General features: G+C 35.3%; 1 protein-coding gene across 1 annotated transcript; it reads left to right on the top strand.

Annotated features, from left to right (window-relative positions):
- Positions 1 to 12,220: 12,220 nt before the first annotated feature.
- Positions 12,221 to 13,156, top strand: Olfr1141 (olfactory receptor 1141). Its single transcript, NM_146637.1, has one exon. It carries the CDS (start codon positions 12,221 to 12,223, stop codon positions 13,154 to 13,156), a length of 936 nt encoding a protein of 311 aa, NP_666848.1.
- Positions 13,157 to 19,031: the final 5,875 nt, after the last annotated feature.

Genomic DNA, 19,031 nt, shown 5'->3' with positions numbered 1-19,031 from the left:
TCTTGTGCCCTCTTTCTTGTTCAGCCTCCTTGGATCTGTGGAGTGTAGTATGGGCATCCTGGTTGTTATATCCTATAGCCATTTTTAGGTGAATACATACCATGAATTTCCTCTTGGAACTAGCCACCTCACAAAGGATGATATTCTTAATATCAATCCAGTAGCCTGCAAATTCATGATGTTTTTATTTTTCATAGCTGAATAGTATTGAATTGTGGTGTTGTACCACATTTTCTTTATCCATCCTTCAGTTGAGGAACATGTAGGTTGTTTCCAGCTTCTAGTTCTTAAAGCTAAAGTTGCTATGAACATAGTTGATCAAGTGTCTTTGTGGGATGGTAGAGCATCTTTTGGTTTATGCTCAGGAGTGGTATATCATGGTCTTAAGGTAGAACTGTTCACAGTTTTTTTGAAAAACCATCCAAACAATTTCCAGCATCGTTCTACATGTTTGTACTCCCATCAGCATTGGAGGAGTGTTCCACTTGCTTCATACCTTCACCAGCATGTGGTATCACTTGAGATTTTGAAACTTGGCTATTCTGAGAGGTGTAAGATACAATCTCAGAGTTATTTTGATTTGCATTTCCCTGATGAATAAGAACTTTGAACGTTTCTTTAAATGGTTCTCTGACATTTGAAATTCTGTTGAGAATTCTGTTTAGCTCTTTACCCCATTTTTTAGTTGGATTATTTGGATTGTTGGTGTTTAACTTAATGATTTCTTTATTAATTTTGGATATTAACCTCCTGTCAGATGTAGATTTGGTGAAGATCTTTTCCCAATATGTAGACTACTGTTCTGTCTTTTGCCTTACATAATCTTTGCATTTTGATGAGATCCCATTTAGCATTTTTTTTTAATCTTGGAGCCTGGGCCATTTATTTATTATTCAGGAATTTTTTTCTCCTGTATCAATGCATTCAAGGGTATTTCTTTTATGAGATTTAATGTATCTGGTTTTATGTTGAGGTCTGTAAACCTCTTGGACTTGAGGTTTGTGCAGGATCAGAAATATGTATTTATTTGTATTCTTCTACATGTAGACATCCAGTAAGACCAGCACCATTTCTTTTTTCTATTTTAAGGTTTTGACTTCTTTCTCAATTTATGCATTCACTTCTATTCCGTGGATCAATGTGTTTATTTCTGTACCAATTCCATGCAGTTTTATCACCATTGCTCTGTGGTACAGCTTAAGATCAGGGATAGTGATTCCCCAGAAGTTCTTTAACTGTTCAGGATGGTTTTGGATATTTTTTTCTTTTTCCATATGAAGTTGAGAATTTCTCGTTCAAGTCTTATTTAAAAAAAAAAAAAACTTGGTTGGAATTTTGATAGGAATTGAATTGAGCTTATAGACAGCTTTTGGTAAGATGGCTATTTCAATATCTTAATCCTGCGTACCCATGAGCATGGGAGGTTTTTCACCTTCTAATATCTTCTTCAATGTCTTTCTTTAAGGGCTTGAAGTTATTGTTATACAGACCTGTCACTTCCCTGGTGAGACCATCACCAAGATATTTTGTACTATTTGTGACTATTATAAAAGTCATTGTAATTTCTTTCTCAGCCCATTTATCATTGGTATAAAGGAGGGTTACTGATTTCACTGTTTCTTTTTTGTTGTTGTTTGTTTGTATGTTTGTTTGTTTGTTTTTGGTTTTTTTTTTCAATCCAGCCACTTTGATGAAGCTGTTTTTTAACTGTAAAAGTTCTCTGGTAGAATTTTTGGAGTTGCTTATTTTTACTACAATATCATTCACAAATATCAGAACTATGACTTCTTCCTTTGAAAAATGTTTCCCCTTTATCTCCTTTTGTTGCCTTAATGTTCTGGCTAGAACTTTCAGTACTATATTGAATAGATAGGGAGAGAGTAATCAATCTTGTTCCAGACTTTTAGAAAATTGATTTAACTTTCTCTCCATTTAATTCAATGTGGAATAGTTTGAATTGTATTGATATTAGCTCTTCTTTGAAAGTCTGGTAGACTTTAACACTAAAACCATCTGGCCCTGGTATTTCTATGATCAGGAGACATTTAATGCCTGCATCTATTTTTTTTAGGGGTTATAGATTTTGATTAAATTTGGGTAAGTGGAGTCTGTCTGGAAAGTCATCCATCCCATTTAGATCTTTCAATTTTGTGGAGTACAGGTGTCTGAAGTAAGACCTACCCATTTTTTTTTAATTTCCTCTGTCTGTTGTTATGTCTCCCTTTTCATTTATGATTTTGATTATTTGGATACTGTCTTTCTGGATAGTTTGGTTAAGGGTTTGTCTATATGGTTGATTTTTAAAAATAAATGAATAAATAAATAAAAAGACACCATAGTTTTGTGGATTCTTTGTATTTTTTTCTTGTTTTCTAACTGATTCATTTCAGCCCTGTTCTTGTTTATTTCCTGCATTCTATTCCTCTGTGATGTGCTTGATTCTGTTTTCTAGAGCTTTCAGGTGAATATTTAAATTGCTGTTATGAGAACATTCTAATTTCTTCATGGGGGCCCTTAGGGCTATTTGTTTTCCTATTAGCACTGCTTTCATTGTGTTCCATAAATTTGAGTATTGTGATGGTTTGTATATGCTTGGCCCAGGGAATGGCACTATTAGAAGATATTGCCCTGTTGTAGGTGTGACTTTGTTGCAGTATACATGTCACTGTGAGCATGAGATTTAAGACCCTCATCCTAGCTACCTGGAAGCCAGTATTATGCTAGCATCCTACAGATAAAGATGGAGAATTCTCAGATCCTCGCATGCTATGCATGCCTGGACACTGCCATGCTCCCAACTTGATGATAATGAGCTGAACCTCTGTAAGCCAGCTCCCATTAAATGCTGTCCTTATAAGAGTTGCCTTTGTCATGGTTTCTGTTCACATCAGTAAAACCCTAACTGAGACAGAAGTTGGTACTTGGAACCGAGGAAATGCTGTAATAAGCCTGATAAGGTTTGTATTTGGATGACTGTGGATTTAGAGACTTTGTATTGGGGCTGAATGAGCCATCCTAATAGGAATATGGAAGACTTTGTTGCTCTGAGTAACTTGAGCTGTGTGTACCTGGCCAAGGAAATTTCAGTGGAAAAGAACTTTGGTTTGTGGCCTAGAGATTGTTTTTGTAATATTTTGGTGAAGAATGTGGCTGTTTTTGGCTTTGTCTGAAGAGTTTGCCTGAGGCTAAGGTGAAGAGACTCAGATTAATTGCATTGACAAAGGAAGTCTCAGAAATGCCCATCATAGACTTTTTTCTCTGGTTAAATCTAATGAAGAGCATTTTGAATAAACATAGCAAGCTTAGAAGGAAAAGTATGAAATAGTTTGCTTATTAATGGAGAACCCGGAAGTGAAATGGATCTCAAACCTGTGTTCAAAGATATTAAATTGAACTATAGTAGTGCTGACCTTGTGGCAAGATCTCACCCAGTTAAATTTAGGTTCAGGCATGGTGCTATACACCTTTAATCTCAGGAGACAAAGCCAAGCAGCTCTCTGAGTTCAAGGCTAGCTTGGGACACTGCTAGTTCTAGGTGAAGAAAAGGGTAAATCCTGGCATGGTGGTGTAAACTTTTAATCCCAGGAGACAGACCCATGCAGATCTCCTTAGTTCAAGGTCAATCTTCAGAGCATGTTCCAGGACAGACAAGCTTAGGCAGTGAGGGAGTTGGAAAACAGAACACTAATAATAGAATAAGGAGGACCATGTTCCAGCCCCAACAAGCACCAGAACACAGCAGCTTTGGCCATGTTGCTCTGGCTTTAGAGTCCAGAATAAAAGGGACTATTGGAACAATTGATGCTGGTTAGCTGGAACTAAGAAATTAGTGGTGATTAAAAAGAGAGCAGCATCACTGAGGTGAAATCTTCAGGGAAGTGTTTTCTGAGAGCAGAGAGCAGTTGTGTTCCAGAGGTAGCTAAGGTATGTTTGTTACAAAGAAGCCAAAGATACCTCCTGCTGTAGTTGTAATTGGTAATGTGTAAGAGTCATCCAGGTGGTACTGGTTTTGAAAGCATGAAGGGGTCATTAAGAGAAGCTGAGGCTTGGCACTGTGAGAGACCATGGAAGGCCATTGGTGAAGGTTCAGCCTCAGTTTCAGTTGAAAGGGTCATTCAAAAGAGTTGAGGCTTGGCACCATGAAGAAAGTCTATGAGAGGCTATTGGTGAAGCCTACTGGAGAAGACAATACCATGTGATGACCACCAAAAACAGCATTCCCTGGATATGACAGTCACTAGATGGTCCATCCTTTCGTCACAGCTCAAAACTTTGTGTCTGTAACTCCTTCCATGGGTGTTTCTTTCCCAATTCTAAGAAGGGGCAGAGTGTCCACACTTTGGTCTTCGTTCTTCTTGATTTTCATGCATTTAGCAAATTGTATTTTATATCTTGGGTATCCTAAGTTTCTGGGCTAATATCCACTTATCGGTGAGTACATATTGTGTGAGTTCCTTTGTGATTGTGTTACCTCACTCAGGATGATGCCCTCTAGGTCCATCCATTTGCCTAGTAATTTCATAAATTCATTCTTTTTAATAGCTGAGTAGTACTCCATTGTGTAAATGTACCACATTTTCTGTATCCATTCCTCTGCTGAGGGACATCTGGGTTCTTTCCAGCTTCTGGCTATTATAAATAAGGCTGCTATGAACATAGAAGATCATGTGTCCTTCTTACCAGTTGGGATATCTTCTGGATATATGCCCAGGAGAGGTATTGCTGGATCCTCCAGTAGTACTATGTCCAATTTTCGGAGGAACCGCCAGACTGATTTCCAGAGTGGTTGTACAAGCTTGCAATCCCACCAACAATGGAGGAGTGTTTCTCTTTCTCCACATCCTCGCCAGCATCTGCTGTCACCTGAATTTTTGATCTTAGCCATTCTGACTGGTGTGAGGTGGAATCTCAGGGTTGTTTTGATTTGCATTTCCCTGATGATTAAGGATGTTGAACATTTTTTCAGGTGCTTCTCTGCCATTCGGTATTCCTCAGGTGAGAATTCTTTGTTCAGTTCTGAGTCCCACTTTTAAAGGGGTTATTTGATTGTCTGGAGTCTACCTTCTTGAGTTCTTTATATATATATATTGGATATTAGTCCCCTATCCGATTTAGGATAGGTAAAAATCCTTTCCCAATCTGTTGGTGGTCTTTTTGTCTATCGACGGTGTCTTTTGCCTTGCAGAAGCTTTGCAACTTTATGAGGTCCCATTTGTTGGTTCTCGATCTTACAGCACAAGCCATTGCTGTTCTATTCAGGAATTTTTCCCCTGTACCCATATCTTCGAGGCTTTTCCCTACTCTCTCCTCTATAAGTTTCAGTGTCTCTGGTTTTATGTGGAGTTCCTTAATTCACTTAGATTTGACCTTACTACAAGGAGATAGGAATGGATCAATTCGCATTCTTCTACATGATAAACATCTGATGTGCCAGCACCATTTGTTGAAAATGCTGTCTTTTTTCCACTGGATGATTTTAGCTATCTTGTCAAAGATCAAGTGACCATAGCTGTGTGGATTCATCCAGGGTCTTCAATTCTGTTCCATTGGTCTACTTGTCTGTTGCTATACCAGTACCATGCAGTTTTTATCACAATTGCTCTGTAGTACACCTTTAGGTCAGGCATGGTGATTCCACCAGAGGTTCTTTTATCCTTGAGAAGAATTTTTTGCTATCCTAGGTTTTTTGTTATTCCATATGAATTTGCAGATTGCCTTTTCCAATTCGTTGAAGAATTGAGTTGGAATTTTGATGGGGATTGCATTGAATCTGTAGATTGCTTTTAGTAAGATAGCAATTTTTACTATATTGATCCTGACAATCCATGAGCATGGGAGATCTTTCCATCTTCTGAGATCTTCTATAATTTCTTTAGTTCTTACCATACAGATCTTTCACTTCCTTAGTTAGAGTCATGCCAAGGTATTTTATATTATTTGTGACTATTGAGAAGGGTGTTGTTTCCCTAATTTCTTGCTCAGCCTGTTTATCCTTTATGTACAGAAAGGCTACTGATTTGTTTGAGTTAATTTTATATCCAGCTACTGCACTGAAGCTGTTTATCAGGTTTAGGAGTTCTCTGGTGGAATTTTTAGGGTCACTTATATGTAGTATCATATCATCTGCAAATAGTGTTATTTTGACTTCTTCCTTTCCAATTTGTATCCCCTTAACCTCATTTCATTGTCGAATTGCTCTGGCTAGGACTTCAAGTACTATATTGAATAGGTTGGGAGAAAGTGGTCAGCCTTGTCTAGTTCCAGATTTAATGGGATTGCTTCCAACTTCTCTACATTTACTTTGATGTTGACTATTGGTTTGCTGTATAGTGATTTCATTATGTTTAGGTATGGGCATTGAATTCCTGATTTTTCCATGACTTTTATCATGAAGGGGTGTTGGATTTTGTCAAATGTTTTCTCAGCATCTATCGAGATGATCATGTGGTTTTCGTTTTTGAGTTTCTTTATATAGTGAATCACATTGATGGATTTCTGTATATTTAACCATCATTGCATCACTGGGATGAAGCCTTCTTGGTCAAGATGGATGATCATTTTGATGTGTTCTTGCATTCAGTTTGTGAGAATTTTATTGAGTATTTTTGCAGTGATATTCATAAGGGAAATTGGTATGAAGTTCTCTTTCTTTGTTGGATCTTTCTGTGGCTTAGGTATCAGAGTAATTGTGGCTTCATAGAATGAATTGGCTAGAGTACTTTCTGTTTCTATGTTGTGGAATAGTTTGAGTAGAGTTGGAATTAGGTCTTCTTTGAAGGTCTGATAGAACTCTGCACTAAACCCATCAGGTCCTGGGCTTTTTTTTTTTTTTTTTTTTTTTTTTGGTTGGGAGACTATTAGTGACTGCTTCTATTTCTTTAGCAGAAATGGGACTGTTAAGATCGTTAATCTGATTTAACTTTGGTACCTGGTATCTGTCTAGGAAGTTGTCCATTTCATCTAGGTTTTCTAGTTTTGTTGAGTATACCATTTTGTAGTAGGATCTGATGATGTTTTGGAATTCCTTGGGTTCTGTTGTTTTGTCTCCCTTTTCATTTCTGATTTTGTTAATTAGAATACTATCCCTGTATCCTCTAGTTAGTCTGGCTAAGGGTTTATCTATCTTGCTGATTTTCTCAAAGAACCAGCTCCTGGTTTGGTTGGTTCTTTGAATAGTTCTTTTTGTTTCCACTAGTTTGATTTCAGCCCTGAGTTTGATTATTTCCTGCAGTCTACTCCTCTTCAGTGAATTTGCTTCCTTTCGTTCTAGAGCTTCTAGGTGTGATGCCAGACTGCTAGATATGCTCTCTCTAGTTTCTTTTTGGACAAACTCAGGGCTATAAGTTTTCCTCTTAGGACTGCTTTCCTTGTGTCCCATAAGTTTGGGTATTTTGTGGCTTCATTTTCATTAAACTTTAAAAGGTCTTTAATTTCTTTCTTTATTTTTTTCTTGACCAAGCTATCATTGAGTAGAGAGTTCTTCAGTTTCCACGTGAATGTTGGCTTTCTATTATTTATACTGTTATTGAAGACCAGCCTTAGTCCGTGGTGATTTAATAGGATGCATGGGATAATTTCTATAATTCTGTATCTGTTAAGGCCTGTTTTGTGACTGGTTATATGGTCAATTTTGAAGGAGGTACCATGAGGTGCTGAGAAGAAGTTATATCCTTTTATTTTAGTATAAAATTTTCTGTAGATATCTGTTAAATCCATTTGTTTCATAACTTCTGTTAGTGTCCATGTGTCTGTGTTTAGTTTCTGTTTCCAAGGTCTGTCCATTGGTGAAAGTGGGGTGTTGAAGTCTCCCACTATTATTGTGTGACGTGCAATGTATGCTTTGAGCTTTACTAAAGTTTCTTTAATGAACGTGGCTGCCCTTGCATTTGGAGCATAGATATTTAGAATTGAGATTTCATCTTGGTAGATTTTACCTTTGATGAGTATAAAGTGCCCCTCGTCTTTTTTGATAACTTTGGGTTGAAAGTCAATTTTATTCCATATTAGAATGGCTACTGAAGCTTGTTTCTTTGAACTATTTGCTTGGAAAATTGTTTTCCAGCCTTTCACTCTGAGGTAGAGTCTGTCTGTGTCCCTGGGGTGAGTTTCCTTTATGCAGCAAAATGTTGGGTCCTGTTTGTATAGCCAGTCTATTAGTCTATGTCTTTTTATTGGGGGATTGGGTCCATTGATGTTAAGAGAAATAAAAGAAAAGCAATTGTTTCTTCCTGTCATTTTTGTTGTTAAAGTTGGCATTCACATCTTGTTGCTGTCTTCTTTTAGTTTTGTTTAAGGATTATTTTCTTGCTTTTTCTAGGGTGTAGTTTCCATCTTTGTGTTGGTGTCTTCCCTTTATTATCCTTTGAAGGGCTGGATTCATGGAAAGATACTGTGAATTTGGTTTTGTCCTGGAATACTTTGGTTTCTCCACCTATGGTAATTGAGAGTTTTGTTGGGTATAGTAACCTGAGCTGGCATTTTTGTTCTCTTAGTATCTGTATAACATCTGTCCAGGATCTTCTGGCTTTCAGAGTTTCTGGCTAGAAGTCTGGTGTAATTCAAATAGGCCTGCCTTTATATGTTATTTGACTTTTTCCCTTACTGCTTTTAATATTCTGTCTTTATTTAGTGCATTTATTGTTCTGATTATTATATGTCGGAAGGAATTTCTTTTCTGGTCCAGTCTATTTGGAGTTCTGTAGGCTTCTTATATGTTCATAGGCATCTCTTTCTTTAGGTTTGGGAAGTTTTCGTCTAAAATTTCCTTAAAGATATATTCTGGCCCTTTAAGTTGAAAATCTTCATTCTCATCTACTCCTATTATCCATAGGTTTGATCTTCTCATTTTGTCCTGGATTTCCTGGATATTTTGAGTTTGGCTCTTTTTGTTTGTTTTTGTTTTTGTTTTTGTTTTTGTTTCGAGACAGGGTTTTTCTGTGTAGCCCTGGCTGTCCTGGAACTCACTCTGTAGACCAGGCTGGCCTCGAACTCAGAAATCTACCTACCCCTGCCCCTGCCCCTGCCCCTGCCCCTGCCCCTGCCCCTGCCCCTGCCCCTGCCCCTGCCCCTGCCCCTGCCCCTGCCCCTGCCCCTGCCCCTGCCCCTGCCTCTGCCTCCCAAATGCTGGGATTAAAGGTGTGTGCCACCACAGCCTGGCTGGAGTTAGAGGGTTAGGATCTTTTTGTATTTTGCATTTTCTTTGATTGTTGTGTCCACTTTCTCTATGGAATCTTCTTCATCTGAGATTCTCTTTTCTATCCCTTGTATTCTGTTGCTGATGCTTGCATCTATGGTTCCTGATTTCTTTCCTAGGATTTCCAACTCCAGAGTTGTCTCCCTTTGGGTGTTTGTTTATTTGTGTTTGTGATTGTGATTTTGTTTTTGTTTTTTTGTCTCTACTTCCTGTTTTTAGATCTTGGGTCGATTTGTTCAATTCTATCACCTGTTTGGTTGTGCTTTCCTGTAATTCTTTAAGGGATTTTTGTGTTTTCTCTTTAAGGACTTCTACCTGTTTAGCAGTGTTTTCCTGTAATTCTTAAGACCTTTTACCTGTTTAGCAGTGTTCTCCTTTAATTCTTTAAAGACTTCTACCTGTTTAGCAGTGTTCTCCTATATTTCTTTAAGTGAGTTATTAATGCCTTTCTTAAAGTCTTCTACCACCATCATGAGATATGATTTTAAATCTGAGTCTTGCTTTTCTAGTGTGTTGGGTTATCCCCCAACGTGCTGTGGTGGGCGTACTGGGTTCTGATGATGCCCAGTGTTCTTGGTTTCTGTTAGTAAGTTTCTTACGTTTGCCTTTCGCCATCTGGTAATCTCTGGTGTTAATGTTCTAGCTGTCTCTGGCTTGTTCCTCCTGTGATTCTGTTAGCCTCTGTCAGCACTCTGGGAGTCCAACTCTCACTTGAGTCCCAGTGGTCTTCATGCAAGCTTTCCTGGTCTACCTCCTGAGTCCCAGGGTCAGAGCCCTCCCTGTAGGCCGACTCTCCTCTGGCAAGGAGGGTGCCCAGGGGTCTGGGTCTCAGTTCATAAAGCTTTAAAGCTGTCCTGAAATACAAACCATGATGTCTCAAAGTGGAAAATAAAAACTTAAAACCCATTTGTGTGGGAGAGGTATATTTGGATTGAGATACTCATTATCAGTGAGGAAATATGCTATTCAGGGACATAATCTCTGAACATCTCTGATTCATTTTAAAAGTAATGAATTCTGAGATGTTAGGCAATAAGGAGTGACTCAGATGAAAAGGTAACTTCTGTAATTATTAACTCCTTCCATTCATTCCATAAAGTCTTACTCTGTCTCAATTGTTATAACTTGTTGAAAACTCTGTTATGATAACTGTTTCCTGACCACATTATTTAATGTAATAATTATCCTTAAACATATTTTGTTATGTTTTATTTACTTACTTTATATATACATATGTAAAAATATATAATAAAACTCTTTACCTTGCCTTAAATTATACACTTCACTAATGTCAACTTTTGAAAATTTAAATACTCAAACACCTGTGTACTAATAAAAACATATTTCAAAGCCTTAGATGTAGGATTTGAGTCTCTGTTACAATGAAAGTCCAGTCAATTTAGTAGCTAAGACCACAAAGTAAAAGTAAGAATTTTGATTGCCATGGTGACTGGGGACAGTAATAAAATATGGATTAATGATAAATATATATAGTAACATTATTGCATATTACAAACTAAGAAGACTGTCTCAGAAATCAAATTTAAAAAAAGGAAAAGAAAATAAAAGAAAAAAGGGAAAGTAATAAGTCCCATTTTGAATTCATTGGATATTCGGTTTCATTCTCAGAAGGCAATTCACGATAGCAAATTATAGTTTACTATAGTTATAATATAATTATAGTTAATTAAATTCTCTTGAAAGTTTTCAAAAATCAGTTGGTAAAAAGAGTAAAGAATTAAAAGTTTTGCTTTCCTGAAGCATGTGAAGTTATTCTCAGGGGAAATATGTATCTAATTATCCATATTTGAATAATGCAGAAGAGTAAAGACAGATGCTCAAGTGTATAAATCCCAGTTGTCAGTAGTTGAAATAAATAAATTAGCAAGATATATACTCCTGACACCAGTAAAATGTAAGAAGGACTTTCTCATCTCAGGTAGAATAATGAATTAGGCATCTGAAAAATAGGGAAATAAATAACAAGGCTATTTTACTTTGAAAAACAATATTAGTGAGTTTGTAATGATTAAATAATATCTAAATTAAATATAACACGTATTCAAGTGGTTATTTTTCATTGCTTTTAGCTAATAGTAGATATGAAATATTAAAATATGAAGCTTCAATCTAAGATGCACCACATGCCATGATATTTAAATATAGAATCTCTAACAGCCAATTACCCACATTAAAATTTAGGTAAGTAAATGATAGCTAGGTGAATAGGAAGCTAGAGATATGGACAGGCACTTCCCATGTATACTCATAACCACCATAGACAAAAGAAAAATCAGCCATAAATCTTTGAAATAACTATTGTAGTTTGTGTTTTAGGTCAATAAAATCATTTTAAAAATCTAACAATGTAAAATTTATGTATTAAAATTTCTTGTTTCTATTTCATTCTTATTGGCTGTCTAGGAATTCATACAGGGAGTCAAACAAGTTACACAGAGGGGTGATAGTAGTTTGTCAAACCCTGAGATAATGAAAGAAGGAAACAAATCGACAAATTGTATTTTGGTTTAACTAATATTATACTCCAAAACTGGTACCATAATTCTGTTGAGTTACTGTCTTTCGATATAACTGTTGGTGTCCCAGGTGATTATATTTGTTAAATATGTAATGATTGCACTTCTTGTAGATAAAGATATATCCATTCACAAACCTTCTGTTTTATCTTCCTTAATTTGAAAGTTTCTTTGTACCATTTTCAATATAACAATCATGATTAAATTTATTCAAAAGCACATTTTAATATGAATGATGGAGACACAGACAATTCAGAGGTCTCATGAATTGCAAAACCGTTCAAGTTTCATCTTCAACTTCCTAAAGTAGAACCTTATTTTTATATAACAATGTCTCTTCAATACTACTTGTACCTCACTAGTTTTAGATGTATATAATTAATCAAGTTTATCTTTTGTCTTAAAGATAATATGTGGATATAGCCAGAAAATGAAATCTAATCAATTTTCCTTTGAATTTTACAACATGATAGGAAAAGAAGAATGAATCATGGACAAGGAAAACTGTTCTTCATTACCTGAACTCCTTCTCTTGGAAATTACCAATAACCCTGACATGAAAGTGCTAATACTTACTGTGTTCTTAGCTATTAATCTTATTGTTCTCATAATTAATATTGGAATGATCATCTTTATCAAGATGAATCCACAGCTCCAAACACCAATGTACTTCTTTCTCAGCCACCTCTTTTTCTCTGACCTCAGCTACTCCTCTGCAATTGGGTCCAAGATGTTGATAGACATTTTCAGCAAGTACAAAACCATCCCATTGTTGTTTGTGCCTTTCGATTCTTTTTTTGTCTGTATCTTTATAGATGTTGAGTGTGTGTTGCCAGCAGTAATGGCCTTTGATCAGTACAAAGCCATAAGCCACCCCGTGATATATGCCATAGATATGTCCAATAGAGTATGCTACCAATTCCTGGCTGGTGTTTACCTTGTAGGAATGACAGATGCTTTGATCCACAGAACATTAACATTTTGCTTATGTTTCTGTGAGTCACATGAGATTAATCATTTCTTCTGTGATATCCCTCCTATACTGTTACTGTCTTGTTTAAATACTCAGTTCAATGAGTTAATGATATTCACTATTTTTGGATTTATTCAGTTGAGCACTATTTCAGAAGTCCTTGTCTCCTATTGCTCTATTATCTTATCAGTCTTGAAAATCCATTCTGCCAAGGGAAGGTTTAAAGCTTTTTCCACCTGCACCTTGCATCTGACTGCTGTTGCAATTTTTCAGGGAACCTTGCTTTTTACATATTTCCAGCCAAGTACTTCTTATTCCCTAGATCAAGACAAAATGACCTCCTTGTTTTATACTCTGATGATTCCCATGCTGAACCCACTGATTTACAGCCTGAGATACAAGGATGTGAAAGAGACCTTGCAAAACCTGGAAAATAAAAGGTGGTGTAAATAGTTGTGTTATGTATACATGTTCAAGGAATAATGCCAATTTGTATAAAATGATATTTAATTAATCATAGGAAAGTTGTGTTAACTAATTTAAGGGATTAGTATAAATATTTCATGTAATTTTAATCATAAGAAAATATTATAGGCATTCCAATGTTTCATACCTCATTATTTGCCATGAAGTTAGATGCAGAACTTTTCATGATCATTTCAGTTGTGAAATAATTACATTTATTTTTTTCATTGAATTTTAATTTCACTATGCTTACTTCAATTTCAGTGGTTGCCTTTTTACATATTTTTCTTTGTATTAAATCTCATAGGTACCTCTATATTGATAAAGATAAATCATAAATTCAATTGAAAAATGTGGACATCAATTATACACTCAGAACATGCATATTTTTATAAAAGAATAAAATTTTATTTTATTATGAGATAGAACGGATTTTAATCATAATCTAGAACAAAGTCTCTATACCCAATGAGCAGAAAAAAATAATTTCTATATTATGGCCTTCATTGTGGTGTTTCTGTGAAAATTGTGAAAGTACAGATATGTGTGTGTATGTATGACTCTAGATGTGTTTTTTTGTGCTTATTATGGTTCATTTGTCATTCTAATTGTTTGATTCTTTTGTTATATTCTGATTTGTTTCTGGTTTATTTTATTTTATTTTTGATCCTTAGATGCCTGTTCTGATGGAAGACAGAAAGGGTGTGGATCTACATGGAAAGAGATTTGAGGAAGTACTGGGAAGACTGTGTTTGGGAAGTGAAATCAGAATATTTTATATGAAAACAATCTACTGGCCATGAAAGAAAAAAATGCTTAAAAAAAGAAAGATAGGAAATCAGGACTCTTTGATTTAAATAAATGTTTGTTGGTGAGAAAGAACAGGATCTTGTCACAGGGCTTGTAATTATATGGCTGTTAAGATACACCACTCCAATCCAGTTGGAGAATGAGCAAATCTAACTTTAATAAATTCTGAATAACATTGTAAATAGTTAGGCACACGTGTATGCAGGGGTCACCGGTCATCTACACTGGACTTAATCAATAATTGTTCCTCTCCTTCTTTACCATTACCAGCCTTTCATAATGACAAAAACCTTTTCTTTCCTCCATTTTTTTCTTCTTAAATGCTACTATGATAATAATGCCATTGAAGCATTGTGCAAATAATACTTGAAAAATACTTATCCTCAAATGAGAGAAGTAATTTTTGTTGAAGAATTGAACATTGTAACTCTACAATATCAACATTATATATTCCGTTTTGTAGATAAAATAGGAAAAAATCAGTAAAGCAAAATTGGGGAAAACATGATTTTTTTCTTTTTTTCTTTTTTTTTTTAATTAGGTATTTTCTTCATTTACATTTCAAGTCCCCCATACCCTCCCCCCACACCCCCCTACCCACCCACTCCCACTTGTTGGCCCTGGTGTTCCCCTGTACTGAGGCATATACATTTTGCATGACCAATGGGCCTCTCTTTCCACTGATGGCCAACTAGGCCATCTTCTGATACATATGCAGCTAGAGACACGAGCTCTGGGGGGTACTGGTTAGTTCATATTGTTGTTCCACCTATAGGGTTGCAGATCCTTTTAGCTTCTTGGGGACTGCTGTATGAAAACATGATATTTTCTCACTGGTAATGAGACCTTAAGTGTATTACACAAACACACATATACAGAGGAACCCACATATGTGTCTTCCCATACACTTCAATAGATAAAGAGAGTTCAAAATGCCAATATAATAAAATGACTTGATATAATTGCTATCTTCCAGGAAATGAAAATGTATAGACACATGTATTTTGTTAAACAATTATTTTATTGTTCATTTCTTCTATAAAATGTCCTGTTGTTTAAACCACTGAGTGAGTTATCTGAAAGCATAAGAATAGCTTCTATGCATTTGACTGAACATGGAGAATAAGGAGAAATTTTTAATTATTCAATTTCATTATAGACATGAAAGCAATGAGGCTACATATAGTGGAAAGTGCACCTTTGTAAGACTATCTCAGAATTCAGTGAAATCAAATATTGATTTCTTTTAATTAGGTAAAATTTTAAAAAATGGTAAAATGTGGATATATCACATTTATGCATCTATAATGAATTTTAATTTAGAATAAAAGATTTAAAGTTTTCAATTAGTATCCATTTTTAAATAATTTATACTCTTTTAAATTGGAGCCTAATTAGGAATGCTGTGGTTTGTTTTCTTTTCTATATATTGAGTTGCCAAACTTTAAAGCAACAGTGTAATGTTGTAAATAATTTTGGAGCAGATAAATTTATAACCTAGAGTATTATCTTCTTTTAAAAAAACTGTATGGTTTTCTAGCCCATTATGATGAAAACCATTAAATGAGACTCCTAATGAAATAGAAATGAAGTTTTCACCAAACATTAAATTGGCCAGTGCCATCATGTGACACAACAATCACAGACCTCAATGCTGCTCCATCACTAGGCACTTTTTAAGTTGTGGCACTCTATTGAAAGCTTTGATTTGAAAATTTGAATCATATTTCTGCATGATTATTAAAAAAAAAAACCTCTATTTTATTATTTCCATACCTAGAGGTTGATTTAACTCTCAGAATTCATCAGAGGCTTGCACACATGCGTGCACATGCACATAAACACACACACACACACATTCAATAGATAATGCAAATGCACAAGTAGTCAAAGTGCCAAGAATGAGTATACGTGGAGTGCTCAGCCATATTGTGACATCCATAACACACCTGTTCTCTGCAATCTCAGTCTTGGAAGAAGAGCAGGACAGATTGGAAATAGAGGTTTGGGAAACACTGGGGCAAAAATGTTTTCTGGTCATGAGACCACCATTGATTTTTTTTTAATGTAAGAACAATTGTGGTTGCCTTTACCAAGCAAGGCGTTCAATAGTCTAGAATAAAGCAAAGAGGTGCTTGTGCACTCCCAGCACTGTCTGAAGAGACATTGCTTGTTTATGGCTGATGAAGGAAAGGACTCAGTTTTCATTAACATTGTGGCCCTGATCAGTCAACCATTATCCAGAGGATGACCACATATCTATGAATAGACAGGCAACACAAATAAGTGTTTGTGTATTAATGAAGCTCGAAAAAGAGGAGGACATAAAGTCTGAAGGAATGCCGGGCTGTGATGACGCACACCTTTAATCCCAGCACTTGAGAGACAGAGGCAGGCAGATTTCTGAGTTCAAAGCCAGCCTGGTCTACAAAGTGAGTTCTAGGACAGCCAGGGCTACACAGAGAAACCCTGTCTCAGGAAAAAAAATTAAGGAGAAGAATGAGTATAAATTCAATGAAAATGCATTGTATTCTCATAAATTCTAAAAATTACAAATAAAATGTCGAAAAAGAAAAATGGCATCAAGCAATAACATTTTAGAGGGGAAATAATTTTGTGAATATTTAACAGAGTTAATGAATGGAAGGAAAAGATAATTGTTAGAGAATTTCCAACAAAGCATTTAGTAATCACTAAAGATTGGAAGGAAGAGAAAGTTAATGGAGTAAGTGATAATATAATGTTTGATAATTCCAGAACACACAGTTTTTACAAGATGTGTCAAAATATCCTTTAGGATATAGATTGATTTATTTGTTCAGCTGTCACAGAGTATTTGTACTGAGAGGTGGCTATGTTAGTGACAAAACTGACCAAATGGTTTCTGAGCTTTGCAATTACTTTGTGGAAAGGTTTTCAGCATTATTCTGTAAAAGCTCTAAGATGCTACCACCAAAACTTAAAGAGATCTAGTAGGGAGAATGTGGAGACTCAGAATTATGACAAAGATGTGCACATTGAAAATGTACTCACATGGTTGGTACCAAGAGTTGGGATAAAAATCTTCCTAATATTTCGGAAAACAATCTCCTGTTAGGAGAACTTGACTTCACATCCACAAAATGAGGTTTCAAGAGTTAAACCACAGTTACTGCCAAAAGTTGTTGAGTCTAGATGGCATGATGCATTCTGACTTCCCTTAAGAAATGACCTGAGAAGCCTATTTGTGTATTTATGTGTAGAAGTGTACACATATTTATGTAAACTTCATATTTGAAAAAGGAGACAAAATCTTACAATGGAGAAAAAGAAAGCATCTTCAACAAATTGTGATGATCTAACTGAATGTCTACATGTAGAAGAATGAAAATAGATCTATTCCTATAATCCTACACAAAACTCAAATCCAAGAGGATCTCAACATAAACCAAGATACACTAAATGATATAGATGAGAAAGTAGGAAATAGCTTTGAAAGCATAGGAAATACTTCATACTTTCATATACTTTGAAAGTATAGGAGATAGTTTTCTGATTAGAACACCAATGGCTCAGGCTCTCAGATCAACAGTTGATTAATGGGACCTCATGGAACTGCAAAGCTTCTTCAAGTACATTCTCAATAGGACAAAAATCAGCCTATAGATTGGGAAAGGATCTTCACTAACCCAACATCTGATGGAGAGCTAATATCCAAAATTTATAAAGAACTCAAGAAGAAACACTAACAACCCAAAAATTCCAATTAAAAAACACTTTTAAGAGTTGAGCTAGGGAATTTATGAAGTTAGGCAGTAAGAACAATGGCACTCTAACTAACATTGGTTACACTGAGTGTTTTTGAGCCTGAACTGGTGATTAATTTGATGACTAATTCCTTGTACCCACTTTGCCCTCAGGGTCCTGATATGATTTAATAAAACTTGGTGATGATTAGACGTGCATTCTGAGGACTTAAATTATAACTGGTAAGTAAAGGAGAATATAAATATTTTATATAAATTCAAAGTTGTGATTTCTTCAAGATTTTCCTAAGGTTACTTTTTAAGATAATTAATGAAATAATTGGTCCTATCCTTGTAACCACAAATTACTATCTGCCAGTGTGAAAATTTGGCTAAGAAAATTATCTTGCTTGCTCACATTTTGGTATCTATAACAGACTGCTTAGTTGTGAATTTATGTGGGTTCTTGGGAATAATCTGCTCTTTTGTTAAAACCTGTACTACATAATGTTTGTTTATGTAAAAGTAGTGGGAAAATATACTGGGTTTTTTATAGGCATTCATTTAAAAAATAGAATATAACAACACTGCAATTTCTATATTGCTTGAATGATTTTGCTGGGGTGTACAAGCTGCATGGGAAAAAAAAAACTTGCTTGTTCAAGCTTGGTGAAGTTTGATTTATCCAGAAAACTCTGTGTGCGTGTGTGTATGTGTGTATGATTCTTTTTCCCCTTTCTCCTTCGTTCTTTTTTTTCAATTGCCTTCTGTCACCCCATAAGAGATTTTTCAAAATAATTCTTTGTTGACATGGCAGGGAGCATTCTCACAGGCCCCAGTCAATAATCACCAATTCTGTACCCCTTGTCAGTTTTCCCTGGAGGTCAAAGATGAACTTAACAGGTTCTCATTCAAGCAACTTTTTATTATAGAAATTAGGTATATACATTTTTCTCTAGATTACTCTTAAAATGCATTTTACTGCAGAAAATTGTACAATTTTATTATTTCCTTTAAAATTATGTTTAGAATATGTAGTTAATATCTATATCTTTCACTTAATAAAGATTCATTTTTAAGAGTCTAGAGATTCTTTTGATATTCAATAAAAAGAAATATAATATGAAAAGAAAGCCAGTACAATTCAGGAAAGCATAGTGAAATTAAAATTAAATACATTTTTTTGTAACTGAAATAATAAATAATGAAACATGAACTATTGGAATATCAATAACATTATCTTGTCTGTAAAATTTAAGAGAAATATATATTTTAAACAAGTAAATTTGATGACACAGATTCTTTATGATTCATTCAGTATATTTTTA

The sequence above is a fragment of the Mus musculus genome, chromosome 2 (genome assembly GCF_000001635.26).
Source record: "Mus musculus strain C57BL/6J chromosome 2, GRCm38.p6 C57BL/6J".
Classification (NCBI taxonomy): domain Eukaryota; kingdom Metazoa; phylum Chordata; class Mammalia; order Rodentia; family Muridae; genus Mus; species Mus musculus.
Note: the sequence above shows the minus strand (reverse complement) of the source record. Positions and strands in the feature narration are given on the sequence as shown.

Coding starts and splice junctions, on each gene's coding strand:
- Olfr1141 (NM_146637.1), top strand. CDS start 12,221: ATGGACAAGGAAAACTGTTCTTCATTACCTGAACTCCTTCTCTTGGAA.